General features: G+C 38.5%; 1 protein-coding gene across 1 annotated transcript; it reads left to right on the top strand.

Moving 5' to 3' along the window:
* Positions 1-50: 50 nt before the first annotated feature.
* Positions 51-15,114, top strand: LOC104502998 (epithelial chloride channel protein-like; the record flags this gene model as incomplete). The annotated part of the gene is given in 14 exon segments (XM_010148667.1): positions 51-68; positions 71-211; positions 446-596; positions 1,196-1,313; positions 2,066-2,237; positions 3,860-4,084; positions 5,879-6,103; positions 7,220-7,397; positions 8,986-9,092; positions 10,438-10,662; positions 10,827-11,094; positions 11,835-11,999; positions 13,135-13,359; positions 14,687-15,114. Coding segments are annotated over 14 exon segments (2,646 nt in total), but the record flags the coding sequence as incomplete, so codon positions are not given.
* Positions 15,115-20,027: the final 4,913 nt, after the last annotated feature.

Genomic DNA, 20,027 nt, shown 5'->3' with positions numbered 1-20,027 from the left:
AATATTTTATTAATTTTATTAATATTAATATTAGCATTGATATTAACATTTTATTTTCTTTCATTCCTAGAACATGATTAAAAATGCTTCTAATTACTTGTTTGTAACAACAAAACATCGATTTTTCTTCAAGTTTGTAAAAATTATAATTCCTAAAACATGGAAGAAAAACACCAACTATTCAAGATTAAAAACAGAATCATATGATAAGGTATGGTTTAGAGAACTCTCTGTGATTAGAACAACAAGGAAAAGCTAGATTGATAAGGCTACATTATGAATCACAGCAAAATCTAGGACTGATCCTGGAAGTTCTTACTCAAAAATGTTGAAAGCCGTTGTAGGATTAAAGAAAGAATAAAAATTGCAGGACTGAATTTATTCAGGAATCGCGTAACTGTGCTCTACACCCATACCATGTATAACTTTGATCTTACTTTTTCAGGCAGATGTCATCATTGCAGAGCCTTATATGAAACATGCAGATGATCCTTATACCTTACAGTATGGAGGATGTAAGGAGAAAGGACTGTACATCCATTTCACACCTAACTTCCTGTTAAATGACAATTTGATTAATGTTTATGGAGAAAAAGGTAATATTACAATTTAATTTAATTGCCTGTTTTGTTGCTCATATGAAATGACCAAGATTTTTCTACGTGATTAATGAATTTGGGCCCTTTAATTTGCTTGCTAAAATGAAAAAACTTTGGGAGACATATTTTTCAGAAGTAGTAAATACCTGTAAAACATCTGAAGTTAAATATTCAAACACTGCCATTAGCAGTAGCCTTCCTTTTACGACCATTTACCAAATAAACTATCCGGTGTTTGTGTATCTGATTTTGTAGGACACTATGCCTCTCAAAAAATGTAAGGTTTGGTGCTCTGTAGGACAGAAATCTCACAAAACCTAAATTTCCTTAGGACATTTTTGCCAACTTGGAAAAAAGCCTCTAGAAAAGTTCCTGCATTTCTAAGAGTCAAATATAAATAAAAATTCTAGTCCTGGTTCCTAAACTGATGCCTTTCTTTGCCTCAAGGAAAAACTATTATCCCGATTGCTTAAATATTTCACAGTCTTCCTGTATTACCTTAGGTAATGATTATTAATTGTTAAAATGTCTAAGTAAAACACTGAGTAGCTTTTAAACCGTTGTACCTAGAATGTGCATGTTCTCTTTTCCAACAGGTCGAGTTTTTGTCCATGAATGGGCTCACTATCGGTGGGGAGTGTTTGATGAATATAGTAACGACATGCCTTTTCATGTGTCTAGAAATTCTGAAGGAGCAAGTATTGAAGCAACAAGGTATTATTTTTTTTCATATTTCTGCTCTTACATTACACAAGTTTAAACATTTCAACAACGTTTTCAATGCTCTCGTCGTCTGTGCCGAGTTTGTGCTTTGTGAAGTGTGCACAACCTGTTTGGATGACTAAAAGATGCTTAGTCAGCAACATTTATTGCCAGGCCTGCAGCCCAGAAAGCCACAGGTGCCTTCGGTGCTGTTTTGTAAGAGGTTCAGGAGATCAGGCCAGATAATCTTTAGCTCTGCTTGCAGCTGCAGGCTTCAGCCACCATTTGTTTTGTACTTGTTTAACCTAATTTTATTGAAGAGCAGTTATCAACAACAATGAATTGCCTACTGAAACCGCTGTGATTTTAAACATTTTCTACAAAGAAGGAAAATAAGTGAATGGATGTAGAGAATTAGTTCAGGATGTAGAGAGTTAGTTCAGGCTTGCCATTTTTCCTAGCTCAGGCATACCAATATAGTCTTTTGTATTGCAGCTACTAGCAGGATGACTTTCCTGCACAGCCCATAATTATCATAAAGAAGATCACACAAGACCACAAGAGTTTTATGATTTTAACTATTTCTAGATTAGTTTGAGGACTCTGCCAGGCACAGAGACAGCCCACCTGTGTACTTGTACAGTGTCTAGTACAGAGCTGTGTCAACAGCAATTTGGATTAGGGCAGCCAAAATTCAAACAAACAACCAGTTACAGGCTATATATGGGTTCTTAATCAGCCCTGCCTATCTTCTTTTCCCTTAGCTGTCCAGCTGGTGTGGCTGGTATACCTGTTTTCCCAGACTGCCTTAGAGACACGTGTGAGACAAGAAGCTGTAGATACGATGGTCAGCTATATGAAAAAGGATGTATATTTATTCCAGATATACGACAAAATATCTCATGTTCTGTTATGCATATGCAATACATGCCCTCTGTAAGTATTATACCTTTCTGGACATTTGGGGTCGTGTCAGCTATTTCTGCTGAGGAGATTGATCAGTCAGGTGTTTCTTTAATTAATTTCTGTTTCAAAGAATATGGATGATATTAAAATCTGTTCAAAAGGGAAGACAAAGGAGCTACTGGAAATTATTTGACAGCTGCTTCCTTTCAATAAGGGTGAGATGTACTGCAGCCTCATTATCCTTCTTGCTCTGTGTTTGTAGAATCAGGTCAATGGGCATAAAAGTGAAGCATTTTTGCCAAATGCCTTGTCCATAAGATAACTGTAGGTTTTGATCACTCCTTATGTAAACTGGTGCCTGGATTGTGTTACCTGGTTATCTCTATTACACTCCATTGCAGAGCAATCTGGTCTGTCTACCTATCCTTAACACAGAAGCAGCTGCCCACCTCTCTTGAAACCAGCCAGGACAACCAGGCAGGCCTCCTTTTCCAGCTCTGTACTGTTCCCGTGCCTGTGAGAAGGTGCTGGGACAGGGGTTAGCAGGATGGACAGACTCCTTGCAGGCTAGATCCCTGTGGTACGGAATCACAGCTCCTCCAGCTACTGACCTTATTTCTTTCTAAAGCTCTTTCCAAGAACTTTATGGGTGTCCTGGTAGAATACAGTTAGAATACAGCTAGAATACAGTTAATTTTCTCCAGGGCAGATCATATGGTGCTGTGTTTTAGATTTTTGACCCAATAACGCACGTTTCTCACTCTACCCTGCCTATTGAATAGACTGGGTGGTATGCAGTAGGCTGGAAGGGGATACAGCCAGGAAGATGACCTGAACTAACCTAAGAGATATTCTGCACTACAGAATGTCATATTCAGCAATAAAAGGGAAAAGAGGCAGTTTTAGGAGGGTTACCCATCTTATGCTCAGGAACAGGCTGGGTATAGGTCTGTCCATGGGAGGTGGCGAGTGCCTTTGCATCACTCATTTTGTTTCTTCTCTCTTCTTTCACTTATCCTTCACTTATTAAACAATTCCTTTTGCTTAAAAATTTTCTTTGCTCTCCCTGGGGAGGGGGAGGAAGTGTGGTGCTTCTCTGCGCACCGGCATTAGCCCACAGCAGTGGGTCACAGCCTTCCCGCAGCAGTATGCAGTGGACATCCTGAGACATCTAAAAGATTATTTCCTGCTTCTCTCAAAGTCTTGAGTTTGTATCTTTTGCATGTTTCCTTATTGCACCCAAGAAAATGTATAGGAACTAGTTCAAGACCATCAGCTTAACCCAAGAAGTCAGTTATATATTCAGGCTGCTAACTTGTGCTGACCTCCGTGCTGTTCAGCTACAGTACCTGTGTTTGCAGGCTTACACCTCATAGGACCTCCATGAATCAGTCACCCCAGGGATCAGGTTGAGAGCTTTGTTTCTGCTTGTCACAACACGCTTATGTAAAATCTGAGATAAGTTCTTTGGGAGCACTTTCTTCGCTTGCCTAAGAACCTGGCTGGCCAGGCACCATGGCACAGAGGACACTCGTGGAGAACAACCTACGTGTGTCCTGGCCCCCACCACAAACTTCCTATTTTCCAAGATACTTTCTTATGCTCATAGTGTTGGGTTCAGAATTATTATCAGCTTCAATCTGACTTTTTAGGTGGTTGAATTTTGTGATAAAGACACTCACAATAATGAGGCTCCAAATATGCAGAACAAGATATGCGACCACAAAAGCACATGGGAAGTAATTATGGAATCTGATGACTTTTGCAACTCGGCTGTTATAAATGCTTCTGTACCTCCTGAGACTACCTTCAGGCTACTGCAGGCCCAAGACAGAGCAGTCACTTTAGTACTGGATGTTTCTGGGAGTATGTCACTGGTAAGAATTCGTATTTTATAAGAAATTTTTAGGAAAAATTGTAAGAAGCAGAAAAAGTTACAAAACAAGCAAACAAATTAAAAAATCAGTTAAATCTGTACAAAACTTGATTATTTTAGAAAAAAAAAGGACTAATCTTCTTCTCCTTGGTAATTTTATGGAGAAGTTCCTACATGATCCCATGTAAAAATACTGAGAGTTGTAAGCCAGACTTGGTCTTTTTTTTCTTGAAAAATCTCAATTTTTTATACTTTACTTCCTTTGTTCCAGACCTAGAGCAGTGCCATTGCATTTCTTCCAAGCAGAAAATGTAACACGGAGCTTCACATTTCATTTTTGTTATTAATTATTCTAAAATTTCAAGTAAATATGTAGGTCACAATATGTCAATAAATTAGATGTTCTCTCCTCATTACAATATTGCTCTTTGCAATCAAGAATGTGAGCTGGCATAATCTTATGTCATTTTAACAAGGCTGAGGTTATTTTTCCTTTTTTTTTTCCCCTAATATTTTGCATAGGTTTATTCATTCCCAACCTTGTGGGGCATGAGATACTAAGCCTGCTTATGGATACGGTTTAGTAAAGATAGCTAAAAATGTGCTTATTTGTATAAATATCCTAATATTTTTATAAAGCTGTAAGCAATGTGATCATCTGTGGAAAGATGACAAAATTATCTGGGTAGGTAAGGCAGCTACCTCATGATTTTTAAAAGACTTCAAACTTGTATGCATATTCTAACAACTTTTAAATACCAGTCTGTATATTCTTTTGATGACATACTGCATTTTCTTATCTGTAACTTACCTTTCCCACAGTTCAGTAGTGAGCCAATTACTCCATTATTGAAAATACTGCAAATTCGGTATTTCATTTCTCATAGGAATTCAAGCCTAAAAATAAGACTATTCATCTGAAGAAGGTAATCCAAAAAGCTCAAACATGTTGAGAAATATTCTTAAATATTTAACAGTCATACCTTAAGCCAAAATACATGTGAAAAAGCAAAAAGCAGTATATGCTTCAATTCTTTAGTTATGGCATACATGTAATAATTGTGGGATTCTCCCATAGTGCTTCATCAACATATCTATTTCCAGACATGCCGTTCTAGTCCAGAGCTGTTCTTGAGACTGATCTTCAACAAAGATCTGCAATTGTAACAAATTCTATTATTTTTATAGCATAGATGTCTACCAATCATAGTACATTTTATTAGATCAGTTAGCAAATAAGAATCATGTAATGCTAAAAACCAAAATGAAGATAATTATTAAATAAATACTGCAAGAATAACTAGCTCTTGAGATAAATGTTTTCAAATATAACTTTTTTTTCAGTAATCCCTTCAAATATTTGTAATTTAAAAAGTCATACTTTTACTTCAACTTTTTTTTTTTTTCCCCCAAAATAGTTAGTCTGGAGACTAACCAACTCCTCAGGCACTGTTTCTGTTGTCCTTTTCTATGGCCATCACACTACCAAAACAAAAAACGTGACAAACATCTTGATTAGGCATGAGGTTGGAAGATGGACTTTGGACATCAAAAGATGGACTTTGCCTGGTGACATCTTTCCTGGAAATTGCAGTTTACTGCACTTTCACAATACCAGAATACAGTTTACATCTCGTCTTTTCTGGAACTGAGCATACATATGCATTACATTATGGCTGATAGTTTTTAATTTTTAATTACAACCTGATCAAGATCAAAAATTTCTATATTTTGTTCAGTCATAGCTTTCCAGAAGACATTGCATTCTAAAGATGTTGGTTTTCTCTACATACAGCACCACCGCATCAGACATCTCCGTAGCGCTGCAGAGCTATTTCTGCTCCATATTATTGAAATTAGTTCCTGGGTTGGAATTGTCGCGTTTGACTCTCATGCATCTGAAAAAGCTCCTTTGGAACAAATAACCAATGACACAGCACGCCAAAAACTTGTTCAATGTTTGCCTACAATTGCTAGTGGACAAACCAATATCTGTGCAGGAGTACGTAAAGGACTGAAGGTAATGTACAATGTGAAAATATCTCCTGGAACATATGGAAAATTAGGAAGAAGTGAGAAACATAATAGCCCACTGAACACGGACTTCCTATGCGATGGTAGGGTTAAGTAAGATAATATGATTCTTGAATCTATCAGGAGAAAAATTGGTATAAAAACTATTTGGCATTACCATTATATGGCCTTAGAAAGAGTACTACCAGAAAACAGGCCAGATGTGATGTCCACGCTTCAAAAAGGATATTGAAAAATAAGATCAAATTCCAAAATGAACTACAAGAATTATCTAAATTTTGGAAAATCAGATTTCTTGTTGGAAACCTATGAAGCTCATTCCATTTAGGTTGTTGGTTTTTTTAAAAGGAAGAAGTTAATCTAATATATTTTTTAATTACTTCTAGTGGAAAGAAATATGCAGGGATAAACTCATGGCCCAGTCACGTTGCTGAGTGTATATGCAGAGAAAAGGCTGCAGACCAACACAACAACAAACATCGTATTGTATTCCTGAGAATTCAAGATTTTTTTCTAGAAAATATGGATTGAGAAAACATCAGGGATCTGACATGAATCACAATGAACATATAGAATAAATGGGGGGTCTGGCAACTAGACTGGGATGGAACAGGCAGGACAGAGGCTACCCTTACCCCTTTCTGCCAACCTTCATTTAAGTCAGAGTCCACCCTTAGACAGAAGCCTGCCCTTCTCTACTCCTGCAATTTTGATTGGAGTTTAAAGAGTAGCTCCAGCCAGTGGACATAAGTTTTTAATATGATGCCCTTAAACTTCCAGTCTCTGAACCAGCAAACCATAGACAGGCAGAATGCTTCTGACATTTTCGATCTGGGACAGGTTCCTTCCCTGGGAAATATAAATGAAATATTCATTATTTATAATTGACACTAAATCTAAGCAATTAGATGTTGCAATATCAACTGCAATAATTAATACTGTAATCATTTAGTGTTAAATAAAAATTCAAACACTTATTAAAGAACAAAGTTGTCATATTTGAAGTGAACATTTTTAAATGCATACATTGACTGTGCTCTGGGATAAACTAGTATTTAAAATTATTCTGCTGCTTATATCATTAATTCTTTCATTGATGCAGTTAATTGCAGATAAAATGAATACTACGTATGGTTCAGAAATTGTGTTACTGACAGATGGAGAAGACTCACATATAGCAACTTGCCTTGATATTGTGGAACAAAGTGGGTCCAAAATTCACACCATTGCACTGGGGCCATCAGCAGCCAAAGAATTAGAAGAATTTTCAGAACTAACGGGTAAATATCCTAATGCACTCTTTCTCTGTCATGCATATTCAAGTAGGAAGATGTAAAAGCATGGCAACTCATCACTCTGGAAAAAAGAAATTTAAGAAATTTAAAACAAATTTAATTTTAAAGAAATCTGGGGTACATATGACAGACTTTTTTAATACAAAAAATCAGAATTCTTTAGATCCATAGATTTGCTTTAGGAGCTGTCTTGACTTAAGAAATTCAGTAACATGACAAAACCCTATTACTATGGAGATTTAATGATGTTGTTTTATAGCATAATAAGAAATTACTGCAACTTTCTATATGCTTTAGCTTATCATCATTTTTATTACATAAAAAACAATAACTTTCTCCAACTGTTGTGCTGAAGTGTGCTGGCTAGGAAATCGTAAACACAGTGACTACCTTTGTCATCATCAAGAATGAAAGCTCCTTGCGTAGATCTAGAAAGCAAGCTGACTCCAAACAAATATGGTGAATAAATATTTTTAGTTGAGAGATGCACATGCTCTGCATTTTTAGACTACCATCCACTTGTTTTAGCAATTTTGATAACTTGGAACGTCCTTACGCACTCTTCAACACCATTAGATCAACATGACTATGGGAGAGTCCAGAGCTGAATTCTCTTCTGGCCTGTGTGTTAAGACAGAATTTGCTGTTTAAGCTCCTCCTGCAGAGTATTTAAGAATGATTTGTGAGTCAGAAAGAACCCAGATGGTCCTTCAGCGTGTAGTCTTCAACCAGCAGGAAGCTTAGAAACGTAAAATCCATTTTCTAAAGATGCTGAATAGATCTCTGAGCTAACACCTCCTCCAGCTCATACGACTCCATGTGTGCGCTCACAAGGCAGAGCCACACACCTGATGTAACCTGCACGCCTTATGTCAGCCTCTGCCCGAGGGGCGGGGGGCAGAGGCATTGGGTGGTAGGGAGGGGCAGTGGGCTCACCCTGGCACACTGCCCTGGGCAGTCTGTCCCTACACTGGGGTTCCAGTGACCTGCACGTCAGGAGCACAGCGGTGGCTCAGCTTTTGTCTGGCACGTGTGAAGATAGTTTGAGAGAGAATTGCAACAAAGGTATGAAGTGCAGAGGCTTCAGTAGAGCAGAGTGGAGCCATATTCACAATGAACTCACCAACAGACCTGCCCTGAGCACAAGAACCTCCAATGGACTCGAGCTGCTTGAACTCATGAAAAGAGGTTTGAACTTCACATTTGGAAACACATGATCTGGATTTTAAGAGTCAAAAAGCATGGAACGCAACTGTGTCCTTTCTACAGTGGTATTTGCAGAACAGAATTTCACTGAAGGGGTAATCCAAAAGTAGTAGGAAAAGTCTAAAATTGCTGTACTTGATGATATGCTGCAGGGAGTGATTTTTTTTTTTTCAAGCTACGTCAGTGATAGATAAAATGAGTTGAACACACAATTCAGAATTTACTATGACACATCCATTACATTTCCTTTTTCATTTCGTAAAAAACTGACTGCCTCAATAGAACATTCATCACCAGAAGTCACATAAAATTTAGCACATTTATAGTAAAAAATAGTATTTCTACTTCTTTTGCTCTTGTCTTTCAGGAGGTTTAAAGCTTTATGCTGTAGATGGATTCGTCCCCAGTAAATTAATTGAGATGTTCAGTGCAATTACATCAGGAAGTGGAGATATTTCTAAACAATCTCTTCAGGTTTGAATTTGAACATTTATTTCCCTATGCTTTTAGTTGATCAGTAATGGAATTAATCTAGAAAAAAAATCATTATAATCTTCAGAGGCTTAATTTTGTAATAGGAGCAAGTACCTTTTTTAGTGATCTCCTACATTTCACTGCAATGAAATAATAATTCACATAATTTATACAATTGTTGATTTCACAAAATCAAGAAAATGATTTCTCATAATTGTCAAAGTCTAAGAGACTTTGAAAGAAAAAAACCTGAGATCGCCCATAATGTTTAGATCACTCTTATATGAAACATTATCTTTTAGAGCGTTTTAACAGTCTAACTTAAGTACCAAAGATGGAATTAAAAACAGAGCTTCTCTCCTAAGCCATATTTATTATTCTAATATATGAACTTTCAGACTTTTCTTCTAGGCCAACTGTTAATTGGAATTTAGCAACTCATTTGTCACTGTTTTAAAATTTTAACATAGATCCATTCCTATGTTTTATCCAAAATGTACCACTTGCAAAGATGGCTAGGTTATAACCAGCAGCCCATGTAGATTTGAAGAGCAGATCTGGAATTTTTTGATTGTTATATTGCCTTTGATTGTCTCTTCTCTACCACCTATACAGGGGAAAAAAAAGTTCATGACATACTATTTTCTAATAGCAGACTTTATTGTTCATAAAATTGGAGTAAAATACACAAAATTATATTAATTTTAATAAAGGAAATATTGTTTGGTCACTTGTCTCTTCTATATATTCTCTGTTATTTCTGTTGTTATTTCTGTCTCTTTCATTACTCATAAGCCTTACAGTCATATGTGGAGCCATTTTCTTTCTCTCTCTTCCAGGATTTTAAGACAGGAAAACATCAATGGAAATACAGCTTCCTGGCACAAAGCTTCAGATAGATAGGTAGATAAAAAGTTTAGATAGAGAAATGAAGGGCTTACCCTTATTGCAGTTTATTCTGTTTACCATAATTTTACACTTAAAATCAATGTTACTAAGCAAGCAGCCATTTCATGAGGTGAATCTGGCATTTCATTAGATTTCTTCATTCAAAGGTTGTGCCAAATGGCTCTTAATTTTCCTGTAGGTAGAGACAGCAGAACTATAAAGTCTGTCATCTTTTCTATATAAGTCTGAGCTATAAATAAGTGAGCAGAGATTGTTATTTTATGTTAGTTTCCAAAAGGCACAAATGCTTTTCTGTTCTCTCCTCCAAAACTAATCCATTTTAAGCCCGCAGTTAATGGATACAATGTTGTGCCATGGATGAGGAATCACTCTGAAAATATATTAAATGCTTCTTTACTCCATAGCAATAATACAAATTTTATTTCTCTAACAACAGCTTGAAAGCAAAGAGCTAGTTGTTCAGCATTCTGGATGGATGAATACAACTGTGCCTGTTGATAAAACTGTGGGAAATAACACTTTCTTCAGCATTGCATGGAATCTATCTCAGCCCTTTTTTTTCCTGAGGGACCCTAAAGGAAAAGAATATGGAAGCTCAGACTTTACAATTGATGATTCAAACCCAAACACAGCTAGTCTCAGTATAAATGGCACTGCAGAGGTAAAGACTAAATATTTTCTTTCATTTTCTGAATTAACGTTTCCTATAGACTAGCACACAGCTTTTCTTTAATTAATTTTTTAATTTTATAAGGGACACAATGGCCCTGTTAGAACATGAAGCTTTTTTCGCTAGTGTTTTATATTTCTGTGCTTTATTTGCAGGTGGGTGATTGGCAGTTTTATGTTCAAAATGTTCATACAGCGACTCAATCTATATCAGTAACAGCTGCCTCTCGACCAGCATCTTCTGATGTTCCTCCTGTGAGCGCTGCGGTTCACATGAACAGGGCAAAGAGAGCACTGCATCCAGTTGCTGTTTACGCAGAAGTTAGGCAAGGGTTTTTGCCTGTTCTCGGTGCAACTGTGACCGCCACCATAGAGAAGGATAATGCTCCAGCAGTAATGCTTGAACTTCTTGATAATGGAGCAGGTAAGGTTCCACATACATAGTAAAAACCTTTGTGTTTAGGCATTTTGGAATCCAAAACAATAGCAAGACATTCCTAGTATTCAGCACCCCTTGATCACTTTTCCTCTCTCTTCCTTTTCTCTCACCACTGCTGCAGACCTGTATCTTTACGAGTTCAGTAGTAGCCAGCAGTGCCTCCTCATTCTGTCCTTGCTTTCACATTGTTGTACTTAAAAATACACTAGGATTTCAGTGTGTTATCATGTGTTTCTTAAACACCATCTATTTTCTGAACCCATGAGGTTATTTTTACACTGCAGGCAGGCTTCAAAATAGGTATCCTGGATGCCACCAGCAGACCACCTACTGCAGCTAGTCAGGAACACAAGTTCAGTAAAAGAGAAGGTATCCTGCCTTGATGAATTCCTGTACAAAGCTTATAATGTGACATTTTTCTGATTTAAAGGTGTTTTATGTAGTAGATGGTCAATAAATGTTAACTTGGTGGTTTCATATAGTAACAAGAGATTTACCTAATTAAAAGTGTTAATGCAACACCTTTCTTTTTAACAAAATACATATGAAATGCAGTTTGTCATAATGGGACCACTCCTGTTTTTAAAGATATCCACATTACAAAAGCACTGCCAGGCTTCCTGCGTAGTAATGTTCAGGTTTTATGTTTATGTATGAACAGCAAAAATAACCTTGTTTACCAGCAGATATCTTGAGATATTAATTCTTAATAATTCTATACCAAGGTGCTGACATTATGAAGAATGATGGAATTTACTCAAGGTACTTTACTTCTTTACAAGGCACTGGAAGATACAGTGTAAAAGTGAGTGCCCACGGGAGAAATGCAACCACTGGACTTAGCCTCAAGCAAAACCGAGCCTTGTATATACACGGCTACAGAGAAAATGGTAATGAGCGTTTCTGAAACAGACAATTCTTTGCATGATTTGGTGTAGGGGGGTGAAAATATTTAGCAAATGGGATAATATAGATTCACAAAAATTTCATTTGATGTTAAAAGATGTTCCATCTATCATTTTCACTACAAAAATGACAGCCTGCTCTCTTACCATGCAGGGGCACAGCCTGCCCCAGCCCACCCCCTCCCCACCTTTCTGCACTGACCTGGGGTTCTGCCTGGTTGTCTCTCACACCCCGCTCCTCTCTCCTGCTGCAGGTTCTCTTTGTTTTTCCCTCTGAAAGATGTTAACACAGAGGCACTGGCTGGCTCAGCCTTGGCCAGAGGCAGGTCTGACTTGCAGCTGGGGAAGCTTCTAGCAGCTTCTCACAGGAGCCATCTCAGTGGCCCCTCCACCACTACCAAAACCCCACCACACAAACCCAATACACCTATGTATGGGAACAGCATGAAATGTTGTCTTTAATCTAAGAAAGTATTTTCTCTTACAGCCATGAGAAGGATAAATGTTGCTCAGAATCTGTTTTTATATCTTCCAATAGGAATTTCAAAGCTGTAATTCTTCTTGAGACTTTGAAATGGGGATTTGGGGTAAATAAATTCAGTGTGCAACATTGATGTAAAAACTAACAATGCTAGAAAACTTAGCTTTTGAGACTTCTTAATTTTTTTAGTCCATCTTCGTCATAATGTTTAAAAAAGTGTTAGTTGTTGCAATTTAATACACTCATATTACACACTGTGAAATTTAGAAAAATCAGTATAAAAATTGTCTAAGACACTTACGGCCTGTATGACAGAAACTTTCTTAAGGCCTGCAATATGGGTGAAAAGACGCACAGAAATACCTTATTGCAGCCATGACTCGCCAATATCTGCAACCTGCTTTACTGGTTGGATCATTTCCAAGTTTTACACATTTCAGACTTTGTCTGCTTCTTGCGTTTCCTAAATTTTATGCTAAGAATCCTGAGGTCACCTTATTTTCTGTCTTTACTTCACTAACTTTTCACTAGATTTGAATAAACTTAGAGGAGGAGAAGAGATAATAAGAGATAATAAAAATTAAAAAGAAAATGCCATTCAGAGTTGTCATGATGAAAGTTGAAAAATGTTTTAAACAGGTAAAATCTATATGAATGCACCGAGACCTAAATCTGACAGTAAAGAAATCCAAGTCAAGTTGGGAAGTTTCAGCAGAATTTCGACAAGTTCTCTTGTAGTGAATACAGGAGATTATACTCCGAATTATCCACCCTGTAAAGTTACAGACCTTCATGCTCGTATAGAAAACAAAACAATAATCTTGTCTTGGACAGCTCCAGGAGGTGACTTGGACCATGGAAAAGGTGAGTCAGACACTAAATTTTTGTGAGATGAGGTTAATATTTTTATCTGAAAGGGATGAGGGCTATGTCTTTCCCACCTGAAAACGTAACCAAACAGAAAATTACCCTGTTGCACGACACCTGTTTTAATTCTTCTTATATTTTCATGTTTAAAAAAGAACAGAATCCAGGTAAACCAATGAATATTATAAACAAATCAAATATATAAAATTATAATACAACCAGAAGCTTTAGCAACAAGCCTTAGTCCATGTCGGTGCATAATTAAAAAAAAAACTCAAACAATCAGCTAACATGGACAATACAAACCTTTAGTCTATTTACAAAGATGTGAGTGGACTACAGAGATGCAGTGACGTTCTATCCAAAATACTTATTTTAAGGTTGTTGTACAGGAAAAATGAAACCTAATTCCAAGCATTTCATTGCATCAGCCAGAGACTGTATGTTCAAACATAGAAGCTACAGTTCTGCAGACTGCAGTTGCACATTACATTTATCTAAATGTAATGCAGATCTTACATTTATCTAAAATTAAGAACCAAAATTAATTTAATAACAAAAAAAACAAAGGAAAAAATATCTCAACTTCTTTGATTGCTATTTAGCAACCATGTATCTAAAAACTTGTATAGCTAAAGTTGTCAGTTATTGCATTATAGTTTAAGATAGCAGGTCCTGCACTGGTTTGGAGCTGGCCATGTCATGCACCTCTCTCTACTATCTAAAGAGGAAAAGATATTCCTAAGAGAGGGGGAAGGAGAGAAAGTCTTGAAAAGCTACAGACTTGAAATAGCTACAGCAGAAGCCTCCAACACTAATCAAACAAATTTATAGCAATGTACCTACCAGTTCTTTGATTCCAAATGGGAAAACCATTTTGTGTCTTTCACAGTTTTTGCTATCAAAGCCTCATGTTGAGACAGAACACAGATCAGGTGCAAGGCCCGCCCCCTGCTGTCCACATAAATATTTATATTACCATTTCACCTTATGCTGGTATGTGGACAGCACAGGTTCTCATTCAGCTGTATTTTGCACAGGTCTGCACAAAGCTAAGAGCCTTGGTGAAATAGTGTTTTTAAGGCCAGTGAAAAGAAGGAGTTCCCACACTCAGCAACAGTAGTCCTTGATACTGTAAAATGAGGCTTGAAAGCAAACTTGCTGCCCCTCCATGCTGAGCAACACTAAAGTCAGTACTAAAACAGGAATCATCACCACACTTTTTTTTACAGAACGGCTCTGGAAGTCCTATACTGTCACCACAAGCAGGGATATTAAAACATCTATATTAATTTCTTGTTAATGTGCATTCTTTTTTCCTTAGCTGATCACTACATAATAAAAACCAATGAAAATCTTCAGGACCTAAGAAATCACTTTCATCGTGCTACTTCTGTGAATTCCTCTTCTCTCATACCCAAGGAGGCTGGTAGAGAAGAGTCATTCACAATTGAACCAGAACATTTCACAATAGAAAACAACACCATAATCTACTTTGCTATATGTGCTGTTGACGACAGCAGGTTGATTTCCGAGGTGTCGAATATAGCACAAGCCATGTGGTTCATTCCTCCAAAAGCATCTGTGCCTTTAGATTATGACGGCATCAGTGAAGATGCTGGCAGTACAGCAACAGTGGCAGTAGTGGCTGTGTGTGCAGCAGTTGTCTGCACTATCGTAAGTTCAAGTCTGTGTGTTTTACAAAAACGAAAGGGAAAACTGGATATTGAAATGATGCAAAAGCATGTGTAAAATAAAACCAAAAAATAGAAGAAATTTAGTGTAATTTTTTAGATTATGACGGCATCAGTGAAGATGCTGGCAGTACAGCAACAGTGGCAGTAGTGGCTGTGTGTGCAGCAGTTGTCTGCACTATCGTAAGTTCAAGTCTGTGTGTTTTACAAAAACGAAAGGGAAAACTGGATATTGAAATGATGCAAAAGCATGTGTAAAATAAAACCAAAAAATAGAAGAAATTTAGTGTAATTTTTTTTTTGGAAAGAGCTACTCGTATATTCAAAAATACGGCACTGGTTTTCAACAGATGTATTTGTCTTTTTTGATAGGCTTAGAGATGTAGATTCTCAAAAGTGTGTCTTATATTCAAGTACACTTACACTGATTAAATGTTAAACATGAAAGCACATCCTCAGAAATACAGCAATATTGGCATTGGTATGATGGCAATCATACGACTGCCATCACTTGCTTCTATGTGACAGAAATACTGCTTTTGTTGGAAGAGTTTTCCAATGTCGTGTGCTTCTCTTCTTCAAATAAAGAAGGCTAAGGAATATGACACTTTCCTCATTTTTATTCTCTACGTAACAATCAAGTAAGGCAGGGTGGGAAAGAGATCAGAAATATTTTCAGGTATTGCAATGATTCCCTATGTACATTTCACATGTTTTCAGTAAGGCTTAGTGACCTGAGCACAAAAATATGTACCTCCAGGCTGACTATTTTTCAAAACATGTTTAAGTATGTATATCTACAGGTGTGTGGGAGTTGAGTATATAAATACTTTCAGAATGAGAGTTGCAGAGTATATGCAAATGCACCCATGGAAACTGTTCCTAGGTGAAGACTTGCCATGGTTTAGTCTTATCTGGCAATTAGGTACCACTCAGTTCCTCATTCACCTCACCCGCTCCCACAGTAGGGAAGGGTCAGAGGAAAAAAACCACCCCAACCAAGGGAAGCTCATAAAAGTGGAGATAAGAACTATTTAGTCATATAAACAAAACTTATTGTGATACTAACAATACTACTACTTCTAAGTATGATACATATGATACAGTATCTCACCACTCATAGACCGACACAGCCAGATCCCAAAACAGAAAGAAAATCTGAGTGGAGGCAAATCCCTGAGCCTGAGAACAGGGAGAACCCCCCACCCACCCCACCCCGAGCCTGAGATTGGGGAGAAAAAACCCCACCAACCCCCCAAAACAGTAACAAAAGAAACTGCTCCTCCTGCTAACAGCCGCACCAAGACCTAACAAAAGGAGCTAACGACCCAGCTACCAGCTAGCCCCAAAAAGCGTTAATGATCCTCCCACCGCCAGTGCCACTTTCATGCCTTCCAAACTGCACATGCACCCAGCCTGGCCACCGAGCCTGGGGTACCATGGAATGAAACAAAATCCCTTGGCCACTGTGGGCTGGCTCTTCCCTGCCTGAAACCAGCACATTCTCCACCCTTTGTTCCATACCACCTACGTCACGCTCAAGTTCCACACTATTCCATAAATGCTCATTAAGCAGCTCCCCCTTTCCCATCCCACACAGATATCATTACCTTAGTCTATGGACCATCTTAGCAAATGTCCATTAGTCCATGACTTCAGGTTCCATCAGGTGTGGGGGTCACTCAGGACAGGAACGGTGGAGTGTTGTGTGGGACTGTTGGGCACCAAAGCCAGCTCAGGTCAGGTCACTGCTGTGCTTCTGCCAAGGCTTGCCCTGGCTGGGTTCAGGTGCTTTCTGCTGTAGTGATTCCTACAACACAAAACACAGAACAGGGGTTAGTTGCAGCAGTTTAATGTCCATCATGCAATTTAACTCATGGGCTATTTTACCCCAGAATCAAATCTCCTTGAGGCACACATCGGACTTCCCCATCTTCTCTCATTACTCACCAAGTGCATCCAGGTCCTTGAGTGAAAGCAATCCCACAGAGGGGTTTGCCTTTGCCCCAGGCAGGAGTAACCCAGACTGTTTTTTCCAACACAGTTTTAGCATGAACTACAGGGACTTTATCTCCTTCTACAGTGCATAGAAGTTTTGATTGGGCAGAGCCAGTACGATTGACAGATCCCCTACTGTTGACTAACCAGGTGGGTTTTACTATATGTGTGTCCCAATGTTTAAGAGTTCCACCCCCATTGCTCTCAGGGTGGTCTTTAACAGCCCATTGCACTGTTCGACCTTCCCAGAGGCTGGTGCATGGTAAGAGATGTGATACACCCACTCAATGCCATGTTCTTCAGCCCAAGTGTCTAAGAGGCTCTTTCAGAAGTGAGTCCCACTGTCTGACTCAGTTCTTTCTGGGGTGCCATGTCACCACAGGACTTGCCTTTCAAGGCCCAGGATGGTATTTTGGGCAGTGGCATGGGGCACAGCCTGAAACCAGCACAAGACTAAACAAAGCTATAAATTTGGAATTAGAACAAACCTTTATATAACAAGAGGTAATTTAAAAGCTGCTAATGGGAGGAGTATGAGGGATACAGGGAGAAGGGTGATCTGTATGACTCTTAGGTAGCTGACCAGTGAATTAAGAACCGCCACAAACCAGAATGTTTCAGGATTCTTACATGACCAAGTACTTTTTACCTTTGCCTTCCAAAAACTGGGAAGAATGTAAAATAACAATGAAAAAATGCTAAATTCAACAGCCAAATTATCATTCACGGCCCATTATTACCCAGTAAATATACCAGGTCTAGGAAACATGAGTATTTTCCTTTACAAGCCTGCTATTATTAATGCAATTTCTGAGTTAGGTCTTTTCTCTCTGGAGAAGAGAAAGCTCAGGAAGAACCTCAATGGAGTATTCCAAAACTTAAATAGCAGCTATAGAGAGGATGGAGGCTCTCTCTTCAGAAGGGGCCACATGGAGAAGACAAGGGGCAACGGGCACAAGTTGCACTATGAGAGAGGTTTCATCTTGATGCAAGAAAGAATTTTTTTACAATGAGAACAATCAATTGCTGGAACAACCTTCCCAGGGACATGGTAGATCCCCCATCACTGGAGATTTTCAAGATGGAACTGGACAGTGTGCTAGGTAATCTCTTCTAGGCTCCCTTTTCCACGAAAGGTTGGAAGAGATGATCTTCTGAGATCTCTTCCAGCCTAGGCTGTGGTAAGATTCTATGGTTTTCCTGCACACATTAACAAATCTGTGCAAATGGTGAATAATTGTCTGAAGTTTTCTTCTCTATATCTGCAACATAAAACTTTGCCCTTTGTGCTACCTTGCCTTTTACATTTTAACAGCACTAACTTTTTAATATTTTAATGGAATTTCTCTACCTTTCCTATTTCTACACTTTACACAAGTTCTGCTTTTTTTAAATCTTGATTTCCCTTTTTTTGGGGGGGGTTTCTGTACTTCTGCATCATTCCCTTTCTTAATGAATATTACTATTGGATGTGTTTTCAGATCTAAGATTCCATTTCCCCAAGCAATAATAAATGTCATAATTTAAGTTTATATCAAGGCCAGAATAGCTGTCACACTTTAGAGAAGAGAGTCGCCTTTGGAGAAAAGAGTCAGACATCAAAGAATTATTTTCTGATGTCAGTTCCTTCTAATAATTTTTAGGTCACTGAATGTCCATTTATTCAGAAATGTTTCCCTTCTGAAGGGTCTTCTTATTCCCTAAAGCATTTCTGCTGCATACAAATTGTTGGGTAGGTACTACATCATACAATCCGAATGAATGAATTGCAGCACTATTCCTGGAACTATTTCCTAGACTTACATAAAAACATGACCAACCTTACATAGCCAATCTCCATGACTCAAGACAATGCCTTCATTACTCTGAAGGCACCGTCCTACCCGCCTGGCGAGCAGAGCCTGCTGCAGGGGTCTGCCGTGGGGCCACGCTGACATCTAGTGGGCTTCGGCAACACTTCCCGGTTTCCCAAATATCCCTCGAATCGGTTTAGCTCAAAGCATCTCTCTCCGGGATACTCTGCCCTTGATAGAAATGTATATTTAAACGTACAGTCAAATACGAATAGTCGAATATTGAATTTGGTACTTCAGGCTGGCTCTTACTATAGGCACATGAAGAACATTTACTTGAATTAGGAGCTTCAGGTTACTGAGCTCTGTCTACAGTCACAGCTCTGAAGGACTTGGTTCAGGTGACGCAGGATGCAGCGCTCTCTCAAACACCTCTGCAAAAGACAAACAATATTTGCTCTTTCATGCTTCCTGACAAGCAAGTGTAAAATGACAGGGTAAGACTGATTGATTGATTGATTTCAATGATTATGTTGACAACAACAGTATGTACGCTCAAAAACCACATGGGCTGGGGTCCCAGTCACTGACACAATTGCCACATGCCACGTCATACTAGCTGCAAAAGATGTGATAGTTAAAGTCAAACCATATAAGCTTTGTTCCTCAATGTGGCCTTCCCAATGCTCCTAAAATAATTTCGGCTTCCAACTTCCTACACAGACCTCACAGTGTTCCGCGGAGGAGGTAAGTTTAATTATTCGTATGCCACATGTGGAGAAACTGTAGCACCACGTGACAGTGACTTTTCCACAGCCATCAGCAGGGAAGCGGCAGAGCTACAAATAGACCTCCAGTCATTAAACTATCATTGCACAGTAAAAGGACAAAATGCCAAAACTTTATTTCCACAGAGGCCAGTTATGACCTATTGCATTTTCCATGCAATCTTCCAAGTATAAGACAGACCTTTCTGAGGCAGACAGCTGGGGTGTGGGACCAAATGGTTATCCCGCCTGGGTAGCAGACTAAGGCGCTACGGCTCCAAGAAGTACGGTAGTGAAAGGACAAAGATCGCCAAAACCAGCACGTGATTTACCTAGTCTAGTCCCCTGAAATGTCAGGACTTTTGCCTACTGAAAGCTTTGCCAGTTGCTGCACGCAGCCCCAGTACAACTCA

The sequence above is a fragment of the Eurypyga helias genome, unplaced genomic scaffold (genome assembly GCF_000690775.1).
Source record: "Eurypyga helias isolate BGI_N326 unplaced genomic scaffold, ASM69077v1 scaffold17590, whole genome shotgun sequence".
Classification (NCBI taxonomy): domain Eukaryota; kingdom Metazoa; phylum Chordata; class Aves; order Eurypygiformes; family Eurypygidae; genus Eurypyga; species Eurypyga helias.
This window is presented reverse-complemented; position numbering and strand designations above follow the sequence as displayed.